Consider the following 16,139-nt stretch of genomic DNA (forward strand, 5'->3'; position numbering starts at 1 on the left):
TGTTAAGTGTCTGCCGAGTTCAATAGGGAAGCAAAGAGTGCAGCGAAACAAGACAAGTCATTGGATAAATTCTGGGCTTTGTCCCACTCATTGGACGTCCAGCGTCTCTGGGGGGTCTATGGGGCAGTGGGTTGGCCTCATCCGGCCCGAACGCTCAGCTTCTGCATGATGACTGGATGATCTGTCAGAGGCTGAATCCCTTTTTGATTGACAGAGAAATGAGCGAATCAGCAATCTTTTGGTGTACACATCTGTGGGAGCATTTTTTAATTTCCATTCTGTTCGGAGTTGAACCAGACTTTCCTAATCCTCTTAGCGACATTAAACCCACACATTTTATGATGTAGGCCGAAATTGATCTTCCCCTCCTTGAAAGACCAGCATCTGCCACTATGATTCAAGAATTTTTATTGGCCATGTTTGAGCATGCCAAACAAGGAATTTGACTTCGGTACATCACAGCCTCTGTTCAACATTTAGGTGACTAACAACATTGAGGACATGTGCGAAAATTGACAAATATTCTCAAACATCCCCTGATCTTAAACTCCCAGGAGGGCAAGGAAAAACTCAAAACTCCTACTAGGGGAAATGAGAAACCTTGAGAAGAGACCACAAGATGGGAGGATCCCTCTTCCAGGATGACCAGGCTGCAATGGATGCAGAGTGGACACATAGTACACATAATATAGGCAATTCAAAAGCGATCAAGCGACAGTAAAAACATTTAATCAGCAAAGTTTGAGGCACAAAAATATCCGCACACACGCCTACATATATATTATTTGTATAATAATTTTTATGGAGCATAAAAACTCTTCATTGTGTGTGAACGCTACAAAAATATTTTCACTCCACCCTGTCAGCAGTGGCACGTCATCCAAAGTCGATGCGCGGTCGGTACTCCAGGACCATGGGATACGTCTACGAGGCAAGAAGATAAATAAGACAAGCACACAGCATCAGAAAAAGGCACAAAATGTCATCCTTCAAAAAACAAACACTCTGATTTTATAGCGGAGGTCACATGGTACGCGGCAGCACAAAATATACGGTCACGTATGACGTCTGCCAGAAGATGACCTCAGCAAATGTCATAAAAGGCAAAAGGGCTCCTTACGTTGTCAGCCCGCAGCCTCCATCTGGTCATGTAGATGAACTCCATGGTGTGGTCTCGGCCCATGATCTCGCCGTTGCACAGCACGTCCAACTGCACGCACGCAGGTAGGCAGGCAGGTAGGCAGGCAGGTAGGCAGGCAGGTAGGCGGGCAGGCGGGCGGGCGGGCGTTCGGGCGGGCGGGCGTTCGGGCGGGCAGGCAGGCGCACGTTCACACACGTTAGCGTGGTGAGCGCAGCAGCTCATGCTAATACAAAGGCTAATGACCTCGTAGGAGCTGGGCAGTTTGAGTTTGAGGCTGAGGAACTTCTTGATGGTGCCCACCGTCACGCGACTGGAGCAGCGGATGAATTTCTTCATCAGGTCCTGACACACATACACGAGACAGCCTTATTGTGTCACGTTCAAACCAAAGCATATGTGCACACCATGCAGCACAATAGGCCGAGGCAGTGGGCCGCTTATGTCACCGGACAACGAATACCGTGACGCTGGTTTCACTGGTGCGGCCCGAGTTGTGCAGGCAGTCCAGACAAATGGCAATCTGAGGGTCGCTCCTGTGGTAGTCGGTGGCGGCTGCGGCAACGGTCACATCAGGAAGCCCCGTCCCTGCATCGGCTGCCGCAAAGAGACATTTTTCAAACGTCCTCTTTCCAACAAGCGATGAGTGGTTCGCCTCATGAGCATGTCGTTGCCTGGTATCATTTTCCCACACACACACACACACACACCCTCCCCCCCCCACACACATACCTGTGAGGTTCTGGCTGCACTGGGTGTTCCTCCAGAATGCCAGCTCCCGCTCCTCCTCCTCTGGACAGCACAAAATGAAGTCAGCCTGGTTGGTGTCGAAGCCGCCATCGAACACGGCACTTACGCTCTCGGAGGCCCGGAACCAACTTGAAGATGATCTCCTCCAGAGTGTTGTCCAACCTGGAGGCAGTCCAGATGAGAGTTGAGAGGACAGCAAGTTCAACGAGACATGCAAAAGAAGGAGCCAGACTGCAGGGGTCACCAACTGGGGTTGTCGGGTCCACTGTCCCGCCTATTCTCCCCACTGCAGCACTCTTGATTCAAAGGATGATCTTGCCGATGATCCGATCAGGTGTGCTGCTGTGGGGAGACGCGCGGGAAAACAGGCAGGACAGCGGACCCTGACAACCACAATCGGTGACCCGGGGCAAGAGGGTGGGTCGAAACAGAAAGAGGGTGAGGAGAAGACAACGCAAGATGGAAAGACAGAAAGTCAAATGAGAAGATGCAGGAAGCATGAGATGAGAGGAGAAAGTGCTCTGACCTGAGCATCTCCAGGGGGTTTGTCTCGTGGACCTGGATGCCACATTTGGGACAGTCGTTGCTCTCCTCAAAGTGCTGTACAATGCAACTCTTACAAACTGAGGAGACACCCAAGCACGCACATGCATGGGTCACGTGCCAACAAGCTTGGGCCTCGGAGTGAGCACGGCGACTTACAGGTGTGCAGGCACTCGGTAACGGTGGTGGGTTTGATGAGGTAACCTCCGCAAAGGTAGCAGGTGATGAAACGGTTGAAGTCTCGCACTCGGTGTGTCCTTCCGCCAGCGGCCATGTTGGGAGCTTTTGTGAGTGCGGCCTCCAATGCACGTTAATGAAGGTCAAAGGGTGACTAGGTGAAGTCCCGCTCCATGTCGGCGTGTCGCCATCACATCACACCACTACGGCAACGTCCGACGACTGCTCTCGTTGTCCTTCCCAAGCGTTGGCAAAAGGCACGGTCACTCCGTCACTCCGTGAGGGGCCGACCGCTCCGTCTCCATAGCGCCATGCTGCGACCAGACGAGACACACAAACACACCGAAAAAGGAGGTGTGGCCAACTCACATTTTTTAAACGGGAAGGTGCTTGCAAGCAAACATTGGTTCTCGTTCCCACACTGTAGCTCCCCACCTTAAGTCTTAAACCGGAAGTGATCCACCTGCTGTGTGAGGATTTCAAAGACGTCACTGACAAGTGTGCGAGCCTCACACGCACACGTCCCAGCACGCGCGCACACCTCCCATCACGTCATTGTGTGCGTGCGCTTCACTCACTGTCACCGTACGTGATCGTGGGCGTGTGCACGTGTCGATAGATGTGTGCCACTATAACATCGACAGGCGAACGACATGCGCTCACGCCTGCGTGCGTGTCGCCGCTCAGTCCCACGACGACACGATCTTACCGGAAAAGTTGGCAGTGTGACGTCACCAACGTTTGAAAGGACGCGTGGAAGCGACGAAGGAAAGGTGGGCGGGGTTTAAAAAGGCGGGGCGTGTGGCAGTATATGTGTGTACGTGTATCTGTGTGTGTGTGTGTGTTTGTGTGTGTGTGTGTGTGTGTGTGTGTGTGTGGTGGTGGAGGGGGGGGGGGGGGGGAGTAATGTCCGGAAGCGAAGAGAAAAAAAGTCAGAAAAAATATCACCTCTGATCGTCAAGCTCGCTTCCTCGTCGCTTCCTGCCTCAAACCGGATGCTCGCTCGCTTGCGTTCCTCCCGCCGTCGTCTCGCGCTGCATGGGACGCAGAACACGGAACTTGGGGCCTCTACCTACTCGGCTCCGCTCGGCTCAACTCGGCTCAGCAAGCTGGCGGCCGAGAGCCGTTGTGGGCGGGACAAGCCGCTGGGACGCGCATGTTGATTGTGTGACGCGCGCACGCACACACACACGTACACACGCACACGTGGTTGAACAGTGAAGCTCACATTAATGCTGATCATTGTCAGGCACATATTCAAATATGTAGAGAGTACTTTTCAGTGTCATAACACCTTTTGTTGCAGTACGTTCTAGGAGGGCAGTAGAGTGCATGCGCCAAATTCACGTGTACGCCCCCTTTTCCCGTCGCAGAGTTCTCACTCGGATCAGTCTTCAATCATGACATAGAAAAAAATGCCCGGTTAAAAACAGCCTAATTTGGGTCAAAAATTGGACAGACCCAGAAAATTTACAAATTTTGAGACTGCTCATTGCCTCACATCTGAAGGCGCAGCGTTTGTACAAGTCGTTGGCTGTGACTGTCAATTTGTCAACTGCCATTTTTTGTGGGAAACAAGCCCCAAAATTGAAAGTGATGTCAAATGGACCCGTGGGTAGGTCGCTCCCGTTTTTAAGGCAGCAGTTTTAAGGGTGTCGCCACAAGTACGCCGCTGACCCCGAGGCACGCCAGGCATGTGCGCAAGTTGAGTCGCAGTTTGCCGTTGATGACGGCAGCTGTCGGGCTAGCCGTCACCATGTAGGAATGTCGTCGGAATGCTGCGCCCGTCTTGTTCCCTCCGCCCTGTTTTTTGTATCCGTCCTTTCTTGTTATTTGTGACCTTGCCGCATTTGGATTGACATCTATTTATACGCGCTGCGCTGTCTATATGCCATGCCGTGGTCTGCATTTAGACGCGGCCGCTCCAAGAGGGCGCCCTCCATCCGCCACCTCCCCTCGACTCAGCAAAGCGGCACGTGACGGACGGGACAATGTCAGAACGTACAGTCAGATTACCGCTCAGCGTTTGTGAAAAATGTTTTATTTTATTGTTACGATACGATTTGTTTCTGGATTCCCCCTATCCCTCAGAAAATAGCTGGAAAGGCATTCTGTGGCAAGATGAGGGCTCGGGGCAAGGATGACCAAGGGGGAGGGAGGGTCTCCTCCGAGAAGGCCTTTAGTCACGGGGCAGCAAAGCCACCCGAGGGTTGTAGGCCGATCTGCCTTCCGTTCTGGCCCGAGCGTCGGCTCTCTCGTGTCGCCTAGTCTGCAAAAAACCCAAAAGTCATTTGGGAGGCCCTCTGAGCTGGCTCTCTGCTCAAAAGCCACGCTGATGTTGAACCCAAAGCCGAGCAAAAACACGCTAGAGGTATGCCTTGGGATGGCGGCGGCACTCGAGCTTTTCCCCCGTTCTGAGGAGACGTTGGCCTGAAACAAGATGCGCACGTTTTGCTTTGTGCGCGTATGCATCAACGCCATCAATCTGCCGACAACTAAAACACTCAGCTGGAGTCTTGCGTGTTTTGCCACGGGCGGAAGTGATGATGCGTGTGTTTATTTGGAGGGCATTGGCAAAGGGACGAGCGGCCAGCAATGAGGGTGACCTCATTCTGCCAGCCCCCCCTCCCCAACACACCAGCAGCTGCTGTCCTTGATTCTCCACATAAAGTAAGCCTATGAAAAGGCGCTCCAAAGTTGCCCCCGACATGCCTGCACTCGGCTCAGATAAAGATAAAAAATGAACAACAGCGGTTCCATTTCTCATTGGATGCCCTTTCGTGTCAAACAAAAATCTAGTCATTTTTTAATCCTTTCAAGAAGGGCAAAGGTGCCGTCTGTTTCCAGATTTGTTTCAGTATGTTTTTGAGCTGATGAAGATCGACAACTGAATTTAGCAGATGCAGGTTGCATGTTGCATTTTCCCAAGCTGGTGGCGATGCTCAGAGAAGGTGCCGAGTTGTGCTCAAATGGCTTTTGGCGCAGGCGGACTGCTCACGGGAGAGACAATTTGCAACAATATCGACAATCATGGACAAATGCAAATCTTGTCTTTTTTGGAGCAGAGGTTATTTCGAGCTTATCTGGTCAAGGTAGAACTGCGTCGGGCCCGGTCCGCTCCAACTGAAGTTGGCTGGAGCAGGTGTCGGGCGCAAACTTGTTTGCGGGCCGCAGCGTCCCACATGCGAGGCGAGCCTGCAATGGGGTCAGCGCCTGTCAACGTGACAGCAATACAAACATGATGATGGAAGGATTAGCATGGCTAATATTAGTACATTTCCAGGGGAGGATGGAGTCATCCGAGTCATCTCACGCGACACGCCATCTTTGCATTTTATGAGCGCCGGGACGGGCTGGGCGCCACTCACATGATGCTTAGTTGTTTCAGATCAGAACACGTCCAACTCTTGCTTTTGGTGAACTTTTCACACGTTCGCGCACCTGAGGGCGGCGGAGACTTTGAGCTTCTATTTGGGTTGCGGCCTGCTGTTCGAGCCAAAGCAGTCTTTGTCTTGTCTGTGCTCTCTGATGGCCCCCTGCGAGCATACAAAACACACACGCAAACTCCCGCCCCGTGACAGGAAGTCACCCTTCCGTCCGCCTTTCAATATGGCCAATGCAGTTGCCACTCACTCGCAATAAAAAGCAGATGACACAGTTCACGACGACGTGGTTCACGATGACGCGGATCACGGCAACGCGGTTCACGATGACGCGGCTCACGACAATGCATGTCACCGCTATTTTTTTTTTGTCATACACATACACACCGTCATATGCGATAATCGCACTCACGGCGTTGGTACACAAGACAGACAAGTGCCCTACACCATCAGCAACTCTCCCCGTCACCACTTCTTTTTAAGTAGCTTTTTTTGTCACGCACGTACGCGTGGGAATTGAACTCACGGTGTTGGCACACAAGACAGGCAAGTGTACCCCTACACCATCGGCGACTCCCCCAATCACCACTATTTTGTCATCCTGCCTGCCAGTGATGACATCATCACATTACACAGGTCACTTGTCTGGAGGCCAAAGATGGCCTACGTTGGCCGCCGTGACTCACTTGCACGAATCAGACAAGAGGAATGTTCCAGGAACTCCCGGCCTGTCCTGTCATCTCTGAAAACGCGACATGTGAGCACAGTGCGGGTGCGCATTTCGGAGCAGCATCTAGGTAGACAAGGTCGAACCAATACAGCTGGCTCACTTGGAGAGTCATTTTACAAAGGTGTCTGTATGCTTGGTAAATACGGTCTGTCCAATGAAAGACGATTCAATGTTGAGCTCACGCAGAACGATTGAATTCGATGCGTTCTCATATTTTAAACAAAAACAGAGGTTCCCCTTCAAATACATTCATACGTCCAGACAAAATCCAAGTCCATCAAAATCGGGTGTTGCCATTCCGAGATTGCAGTTTATGTCATCAAGTGGCTTCCATTTGAGGGGAGTGCGGGCGGATCAGCTTGCTCGCACAGACACATATTATGGGATGCCTTATGGCCCGGAGGAGGATTTCCTTACAGAGTGAGACCTCGGCCTGGCATGCACAGGCTGCATCCGTGACGGCTGTGTGGGCGGGGCGGCCGGCAGCTATAAGAGACAAATGCCGGGTCAGGCAGACAGATCGCACCGAAGCAAGATGGGGCTGCACAGCGTCCAGCAAATGGTCAGCGTGCGCACGTGCATTTGAGAACTAAGCTTCAGAGTGACACTTGTCTTCCCATGTGCAGGTGAGCGAAAAGAGGTCAGAGGTCAACGAGAGCAGCGTCCACCACAGCCAGTACGAGAAGCGAGATGAAGGAGGCGAGCTCCGCTCGCAATGTCAGCTGCTGTCCGGCGACTTGTTGGATGACGACAGCAGTGGCGTGCACGACGAGGTCAGCGTGGTAGCCCTCAACGTGAGTGCGCACACACACACACACACACACACACACACACACACACACACACACACACACACACACACAGGCACGCACACACACACACACACGCACACACACACACACACACGCACACACACACACACACACACACACACACACACACACACACACACACACACACACACACACACACACACACACACACACACACACACACACACACACACATACATACATGCATGAACGCACGCTTGCCATGGCTGAGAGTGGCAACAAGACAGCATCTTTGTGCTGTGATGCGGAATCCATGGAAACGTTGAGTGGACGTCAACTTGATGAGGTTGTTTGCTGTGGTTGGGGCGCCGCCCTCAGGCGCACCACAGTACTTCATTGACACATTGAGCAAATTTTTGATGAAGAAAAAAATTGCCAGTGTTGTTGATACCAATCCTTTGCTGATTCTAGTTAAACGCAAAATAAAATAAACAGTTCTACTCATGCAGTGCAAATAATATGTTAAGGATCCAAAGTAATTTAAATATGCAAATGATACACTCAAGATAAAGTCAATCAGTTTTTGATGTTACTGCTAATTCTAATAATTTTTTTGGCTAATTGATTGATATAAAATATGGAATAATTTTAATGTGTTGTGCTGATGCTGTGCTAACATTATGCTACACGAGTGGAAATTAAAATGGTTGCTTAGATGAATACTTGGCAACAGGGCAGGACTGGGAGATTTTTTCAAGCCAGGAGTTATGTAACAAGGGCCACCCTGGCCTTGCCCACACGTGCATGTTCACACCCACACTTAAATGCATGGGCAGAAGCAAAATGCATTTGTGCACACACACATGCACACAATCATTCTTTGGGTTTTGTTGTGGGTGGTACCGGAAAAACAAATCAAAATCTCTAGAATGAGGGCGAGCAAAATAATCAAAAGGTCTCTCTGAGTCTGACTGTCTGTCTGTGTCCTGAGTTGGCCTTTCCCTTGCACTGCTCCCTCGACTTGTCTCGCCAGTATACTCTGCATTTGCTGGGAGTGTCAGAACAACCAGCATGATAATTATATTATTGACAAGAACACATGTAATCAATATCAAAAGAAATAAATATTAATAATAATATATGTTTTATTTTCTCCAAACGTTTCATGCATAGTCATAGCCTATTCAATCCCATGCATTGATAGATGACTGTCTGTTCTTTACCTGTCAGCTGCTCTGATCTAGTTCTGGGCCTACTGTCTGAAGCACCAAAACTGGCAATATTTCCACCTTTGCATAGGAAACATAGACATATATTTTAATATTAATTTAGCCAGGGTCAGTTACAAAGTTTAGAGGAATGTGCAAGTAAGAAAGACTAAGAAATGACTCTTCAACTTACAAAATCAACTAGAACTAAATCTAAAAATAAATCAGCAGAGGGACAGCCTTATTACATGGCAGCGGCACATATGCAAACAACACAAACTAGCATGCATACAGCGCGGGCACACAGTTTTTAATGGCACCGTGTGTGCGTGCGTGTGTGTGTGTGTGTGTGGGGGGGGGGCGCTGAACAAATCCGTAACTTTTCGGCATTTGGCCGCGTCTTCCTCCAGCGCCTTTCTTTTTTTGTCCCTCTCCGCACCGCCTTTCCTTTTCTTTTTACCACGTTCGAAGTCCATTATGCTCACTTGCACCGCTCGATAGAGACAGCAGCCGGCACCTGACATAGTAACACACCCCTTCCTCCACACGCGCTCTGTGTGGTTGATACGGACTGTGGGGGATGGTGTTAATTGATATAAACCAATCGTCTTTCCCTCCTCACATGGTCCTGGCCCGAGTTGCCTGGCTAGTGTCTCTGATAGGCGAGCCGCCGCACCGGCAGACAAAAAACAAACAAAAAAAAAAAAAGTGACGCAGAGACGCCAGCAGGGCAATCCTAGGCCGGCGCTTCGGGAATACTCCCGGTTCTTCCGATGGTCAGTCCGGGCGTGCTTGGCAACAATAAGTTGCTAATACTGGTTTATTTCTCTTTGAATATTTATAGATGTCTTGTTTTATGAGTTGTGTGTATGTATGTTTTTAAGCATTGAACAAGCATTGAACAGTCTTGAAGCTTGAATGAGTCTTTTGCACTCATACTACATTTTAGTGAGAAACATGGGCTTGTACCTCACTGAGGATCTTTGTCATCCTTGGTGGCAGGGAGGCAACTGCTGTGATCAAGTTCTTCTCCAGGCTCAGTCTGTTTCTTTGCTTTGTTTTGATCACAGTCATTGCAGAGCAGGAGGTCTCACATAAATATGTGGAGGCAAAGGGCAGCAACTGCTCCAAAGCTTTCTGTCCCAGCTCAGGGTGCTCCTGCCTCACACACACCCAAAACTGCGTGAGAGTAGATGCGCCAAACTTCATCTGGTCAGATGCCACTTCCATCAGTTTTTCCTGGTGAATGACAGGAAGCTTGCTTCTCTTTGCTTCAGACAAGAGAAATGGGTTTCTCACCCAATTCAGCTGTGCAGATTTCTCCTCCATGTCAGCAAAGTAGCAATGAAAGCCCTTTATCAAGTTAGCCAAATGTCCCACTATGACTAACTTCACTGGAGCTGTCTCCACATCTTCATTGGAGAGAAAAGCATCCACCTGAGGAAAGCAGGTGAAATTCTCCTGACCACATGCCCTTTTCCACAGCTCTGCTTTCTTCAGGAAACCACCCACCTTGTCATACAGGTTCAGGATGCTGGTGTCTTTGCCCTGCAGAGACACATTCAGTTCGTTCAGTTTGTTGAATATATCTGCCGGATAGCATAGCTTTGCAAGCCAGCCTGTTGAGTATCTTCCCTCGAGAGAGCCAGCACACTTCTGTATGCAGGAGGAGTTGCGTGTGTTCAGCTCCCATTTTTTCACAGAGGCAGCGGAACAAACGTGCATTAAGCGGCCTTGACTTGATGAAGTTGATCACCTTGATGCTGTCGTTCAAAACATCATGCAACACGGAGCTCATTTTCTTGGACGCTAACGCTTCCCTGTGAATCACACAGTGAGTCCACTTAATGTCGGGATTTTCCTTTTTAATCCGCGCAATGAGCCCTTTCGCACTGCCCGTCATTGATGCAGCCGCATCTGTACACACGCTGCTGCAGGATTTCCAGCTGATACCATTTTCAGAGAAAAATGCGTTAACAACATTAAAAATGTCCTCTCCGGTTGTTCTCCCCTCACAAATGTCGTCAGTTTCAATGTATCTCACAAAAGCAACAATCTGTGCATTCCCACTGACATCTGTGGATTCATACAGCTGGAGTGAAGAAGAGTCTCCAAGTTTTCCCACAACTTGTTCGACAATGTCAGCACCCATTTTGTCTATTCTGCGGCAAACGGTGTCATTAGATAAAGGCACAGTTTTTAATGTATCCACAAATTTTTTTTGTCTAGCATAGTTTCGGCCAATACAACAGCAGCGGGGAGCAGCAGCTCTTCAGCTATGGTGAACGTTTTTTTGGCTTTAGCTACGAGCAAAGAAACCGCCTCCAGGGCTTTGGCTGATGTAGTGGAGGCTTTTCGCATTGTGTCTTGGGATGACTTGAAGTCAGAAAGTTTCCTCCTAAAGAACTCCAGTGGCATCCGTGTTTTGTGGTGAGATGCCGCTGGAGATGTGCCGGCTTCATGCTAGCGTTGGCTAATTTCTCCTCGCAAAAAAGCACAGCATTTTGGGTGGGTTACAACTTGTGGACGTAAATCCCATCAAAGTACGGTCTTCCAAGTACGGTCGGCTCTGGTTTTGCCTTAATTTTTACTTGTTTCTCCGTGTTTTCAACAGCAGCATCGCTGCTACGCTTTAGCCACATCTCCTTGTTACAGTGCGTCGTCAAGGGAACCGCAGGTGACTGCTTGTGGAGAGTTCGTTTTTTAAGGATTAAAATTGAATACTGAATATAAAACATTTGTATTTCATCAGGCTTGCTGTTTTTTGTTTTGTTTTTTTTTAATACCGGTATATATTTTTTAAAAATCTCACGTACCTGCAGTACCTCCACGTACCCCCATTTGAGCACCAACGCCATAGCCAATCACCTGTTATCCAATTTACTCACTGCGTGCTGGTTTTATTTCTTCAGTTTTCGGAAAAGGCTAAGGCACCGAAACAAAATTTAGACTTACACAGGTTAGCTGTACAATACAGCGCTGGGCCTTTCGTGCGGCAATGCTCAAGAGCAGAAAGTCTCCATTCAGAAAAGGCAACGTTCAAGGTTCTTTGGTCAGCTTATATTCAGTTGCACATGCCAGTGTGGGCCGAGTTTGATGGGTGGAGTCAGGATGTGTGGCAAGTTCGCAGGTTTGATTCCATGGGAGTGGGTGCTGGTTCGATGAGAGCTGGTTCCGTGGGGGTGGGTGCTGATTATGGGTGAGAACGTTCACTAGTAATCCAAAACTGGCGTCTAGCATTAATCAAAACATAAAATATAATCAAGTACTGAACATTTTTAAACGACTTTGGCAGTGTCTGTGATTTAGAAAATCATCAGGCATGCATTAAACAGTTCCTTAAGGGTCATTAAGCTATTCAGGCAATGTATCAAAAAACATTTGTTATTTCAAAGTGCACAGAAATACATATCAGATCATAAAGTTATAAAAACCTTTGTCATTACCACCTATCAAAAATGTCTAGTTATGTCCTCTTTATTGATTTGGTGTGTAGGTATAATTATATGCTTAAAATGTTTCTTTTATTGATTTAATATGTGAATATACGTACTTGTCTGCTTATGTACTTTATTCAATGAGGTTTGAGCATAACTGTTTTTGTAGCTAGGCAGGACTTTTTGTATTTCGACCCCATTTCTTCACAATATTCCGCTGTCTGCAGCCCGCGGGCTTTGTAAGTTAATGTCTGTCCTCAATGGCCTGACCTGGCTGCATAAAGGTTAAATTATCAAAAAGGTATCAAGTGAAGGTGATGGACCATGTTGCAGATGGACAAATGCGGACGGTTGCGTCTGGAGACGGTGGACGACCTGTTCAACATCTTGCAGCTGAGGAAGAGGAGACGCCAGAAGAAGGTGCCTGTCTGCAGGAAGTCTGTGCCGTCCACTGAGATGCTGGTGAGACAAACTTTGTCCGTGGCAAGCAAAGCGCCGCCGTTGCCGTGGGCGCGTGCGAGCGTGACGCCGTCTTGATGCCTCGCAGCCCGACACGGTGGAAGCGCCGCTGTTCCTCGCTGCCGCCGTGGACAACAAGATGGCCATCGTGCACAAGTACCTTATCGAGGGAGGAAACCCCGATGCCGTTGACCACGTGAGTTTTGCCACATGAGAAATGAGGATCGGAATTACTCCAGTCACGAGTGCGGCTAGTGGTACGTGCTCCCTCTAGTGGTCTGCAAGGATCATTCGTTGAAGTCCAAACACCATACATTCTGGTTTAAGTATAAGGATAATATGTTTGATGTTGTTGAAAACTAAATCTCGCTGGAGTTTTCTTTATTGTTTGCACATTGTGGTCATCGAACACATGAGAGAAAAGCTCTTTGTGGTTTTGGATGAGCACTTAACTGCTCCTGTGTTTGAATTTCACTCTTCTCGTCGCTGCTCGCTTCTCCAAGTAAAGCGTCTTTGAGAAAAGTTTGAAAAGCACTCAGCTCATGAGTGCGTTTTGAGTAGAAATTGCGGCTGCTGGCTGAAAAATTCAATGGTTGTGCTGTATTGTTCAATTTGGAAATGTTCTGGTGAACACCCCAAAAAAAATTCTGGAACCTTGCCACTTCGCGTTGACTAGCAACACCTGCGAGGAGCTGCCGCAGGCCGCAGCCAGCGTCCGGATGCTGGCGCCTCAACTTCACTTACGTCCCCGCTCGGCACTCATGACTTCGTTGACTCTGGGTCAGTCTAGTTTTCATTTGGAAGTGTGACATATGGTCACCAAGCCCGCCGGTGTCTTTGCCCTTTCTCCACTCGCTGCTCTAACTGGTCTCTCTCCGAGTGACGAGCGTGCGGGTGTTTGTGCTCAGTTCCAGAGGACTGCCCTTCACAAGGCTTCCTTCAAAGGTCATGTGGAGATCATGAGTGCGTTGCTGGACGCCGGCGCCACCTTCGACAGGAAGGACAAAGTGAGACCGATGTGGATCCGTCACGTTGGGATGTCGCGGGAAGGAATTGCTAACTCGCATGCGCGCGCGTGTGTGTGTTAGCTGGAGTCGACGGCGGTCCATTGGGCCTGTAGAGGCGGGAGCCTTCCTGCCCTTCAACTACTACTGCAGCGCGGCGCCAAGATCAGCGCCAGAGACAAGGTAGCCCTCTCGCCTAGCTCTTGAATCGGTGACTCAGATTAGAGCTGATGTTCACCAACGGGCTTTTCCAGCCCCGTTGAATCTGAGCAACCTTCAAACTTGAGACGCTCTCTTTGTTGACCTCATAACAACCTCATATTTTAGCTTAATGTGCCTCCGGTGCCCGCTGGCTGGAAACGGGCGTTCCAAATGTCCTTTGCTTTGTGTCATGTGCAGCTGCACAGTTGCCCTCTGCATGTGGCCGTCAGGACGGGACATCTCCAGTGCGCCGAGTACCTCATCCACTGCGGCGCCGACGTCAATGCCAGAGACAGGGTGAGCGCTCGCCAAAGAAAAACATCTAGTCCCGACCCTAAGCGGAGGGCCTTTCTGATGCAGGAGGCTGTCCGAGCCCCGGATTCAAAAGATCAGCTCGTCAGCAAGTCTTGCGAAAGCCCGATAATGAGCCTGATGGTTTGAATCCGCTGTGTTGCACTCGGGTTGCATCTACAACCGTCTGCATGTGGCGGGGGCTCTCTGGACTTGGACACCTTTGCTCTCGAGAGAAGATCTGCTCCCAGAAGGCGCAAGTGAATGTTTGGGTCCAGAGTCAGGCGCTTTTCCCATCAGGTGGTACAGAGTCTGGTCCCCAGTAAGGCTCCCTCCCGAGAGAAAATCTCCTAGTCCAGAGAGAACACTCGGGTCCGACATGAATTCTCCTATTCTCCTAGCTTCTGGCTCTGAAATTAGTTTGTTGTGCCAAACTCAAAGTTGGCGGCAAGTCTGACATGACGTGTGTGTGTGTGTGTGTGTGTGTGTGTGTATGTGTGTGCACATGCGTGCGTGTTAGGACGGCGACACCTGCATGCACGACGCAGTGAGGATCAACCGCTTCAAGATGATCAAACTTCTCATGATGTATGGCGCCAGTCTGAACCTAAAGAACTGCGTGAGTATGCGCCCAAAGCGCTTGGATGGCTCTTCTCGCGTGAGAGCCTGCATGCACCATGCTCACGTGTCCTTCTGCACGACAGGACGGGAAGACGCCAATGGAGACGCTGTACTCGTGGCAGAACGGCGCCAAGAGCCTCCTGTTCAACTTCAGCGAGGAGAAGGCGGAGCTTAACGAGAAGACCATGTGATGCGGTTGCCTCCCGGCAGCCGATTGTTGACGTCTACCGAATGTGAAAAGCGCCGGCGGGACGTTATGGTCAAATGTTGCTGGACGACATTTTGGACTTTTTCTTCCCGTTGTTGACGCTGCCTCATTTTTTTCCCCCATTTTCCTCTCGACGGCCAGTGTAAACACTTTGGGATGTTTTGATCGACTTGGAACGAGCTTGTGTCCCCTGATGATGACAACACGGCTGGATGTGTTAGCTAGCAGCTTTAGCATGTTTATTTTTCAATTATGAGTGAGAAGTTGTTGCAAAGAATAAAAGTAAAGTAAAGTAAAGTCAAGTAAAGTAAAGTAAAGTAAGGTAAAGTAGGTGCAGATGGATCCGGCGTATCGCGAGGATGTTAGAAATGACACTGAGGATACGTCACTTTATTGAAATGTTTGTGGACAGGCAAGGGGGCAGTGTGTCCCCACGTTTCCATTATTTACCGCTTTTATTTTTTTGGACAGGGAAGGGGGGCAGTGTGTCCTCACATATACATTTTTTCCGCCCTTACACATATATAAATAAATTGTATTTTGGTCATGTTGTCGTGATTTTTTCTTTCTGAATTCATTTGTCCGAAAAAATTTACCTGCAACTGGGGGCTCGCCGTCTTGCTCAACGGCAATGGCCAGGGACTGAGGCCTCAACCTCTGGGGTGGGAGACAACCTCTCTTCAACTAAGCCACGCCCACTCCACCCCACCTTGATGACATCACAGGGTGCTGCTATTGAGGTGCGAGTTCACCTACTTTCTTGACGTCTGTAAGGAGTAAAGGGAAATGTGCTTTCGGCAGTTTGCAAACATATTTTTAAGGTTGTGTTAAACTTATAATCATATTAATATAATATCTAGTATTGGAGTGATCGTGTAGATTGGTGGGTGGCGAAGAATGTGCAGGCAAACTGCATGAACTTGTTTTCTTCGAAGTGTTGTGGAATAGGCCCAGACAGGGAGCACCGGACGAGAACACCTCAAGGTCGGTGAGAAACGAGAACAACAGCACGTCTATGTGGTCGGGCTTCGCAGGGAAAACCCAGATTTCAGCGACACCTAGACGGGGAGGAGATGGCCATCAACCAATCATCTCACAATGTTTTGCATGCTTTAATATTCATATTGTGTTTCTTTAAAACTGGGCAAGATGCAGTCCAAGTATCAAAAGCCATTGTTCACAGACGTGTCCTGGAACTGGGCTACAATAGCCGTAT

General features: G+C 49.3%; 2 protein-coding genes across 6 annotated transcripts; one reads left to right on the plus strand and one right to left on the minus strand.

The window, feature by feature from the left end:
- Nucleotides 1-391: 391 nt before the first annotated feature.
- On the minus strand, nucleotides 392-3,751 carry pcgf5b (polycomb group ring finger 5b). Of its 5 annotated transcripts, none has more exons than XM_068652613.1 (10): nucleotides 3,557-3,751; nucleotides 2,591-2,922; nucleotides 2,415-2,511; nucleotides 1,995-2,050; nucleotides 1,871-1,930; nucleotides 1,602-1,735; nucleotides 1,385-1,483; nucleotides 1,121-1,210; nucleotides 859-924; nucleotides 392-650 (listed from the first exon to the last, which is right to left on the minus strand). In XM_068652613.1, the coding sequence occupies exons 2-9, from the start codon at nucleotides 2,703-2,705 to the stop codon at nucleotides 877-879; spliced, it is 699 nt and encodes a 232-aa protein (XP_068508714.1). In that variant the 5' UTR covers nucleotides 2,706-2,922; nucleotides 3,557-3,751; the 3' UTR covers nucleotides 392-650; nucleotides 859-876. The 5 variants fall into 5 exon arrangements, with proteins under 5 accessions (XP_068508714.1, XP_049591271.1, XP_049591270.1 ...); XM_049735314.2 differs by lacking the exon at nucleotides 3,557-3,751 and adding exons at nucleotides 3,044-3,074; nucleotides 3,187-3,488 and having other exon boundaries at nucleotides 392-924; XM_049735313.2 differs by having other exon boundaries at nucleotides 392-924; nucleotides 3,557-3,750.
- Nucleotides 3,752-6,892: 3,141 nt separating this feature from the next.
- LOC125978182 (ankyrin repeat domain-containing protein 1) lies at nucleotides 6,893-15,470 on the plus strand. The gene is made up of 9 exons (XM_049735309.2): nucleotides 6,893-7,283; nucleotides 7,348-7,515; nucleotides 12,473-12,601; nucleotides 12,687-12,794; nucleotides 13,507-13,605; nucleotides 13,687-13,785; nucleotides 14,002-14,100; nucleotides 14,615-14,713; nucleotides 14,799-15,470. Exons 1-9 carry the CDS (start codon nucleotides 7,221-7,223, stop codon nucleotides 14,904-14,906), a joined length of 972 nt encoding a protein of 323 aa, XP_049591266.1. The 5' UTR covers nucleotides 6,893-7,220; the 3' UTR covers nucleotides 14,907-15,470.
- Nucleotides 15,471-16,139: the final 669 nt, after the last annotated feature.

This window comes from Syngnathus scovelli, chromosome 12 (genome assembly GCF_024217435.2).
Source record: "Syngnathus scovelli strain Florida chromosome 12, RoL_Ssco_1.2, whole genome shotgun sequence".
Classification (NCBI taxonomy): domain Eukaryota; kingdom Metazoa; phylum Chordata; class Actinopteri; order Syngnathiformes; family Syngnathidae; genus Syngnathus; species Syngnathus scovelli.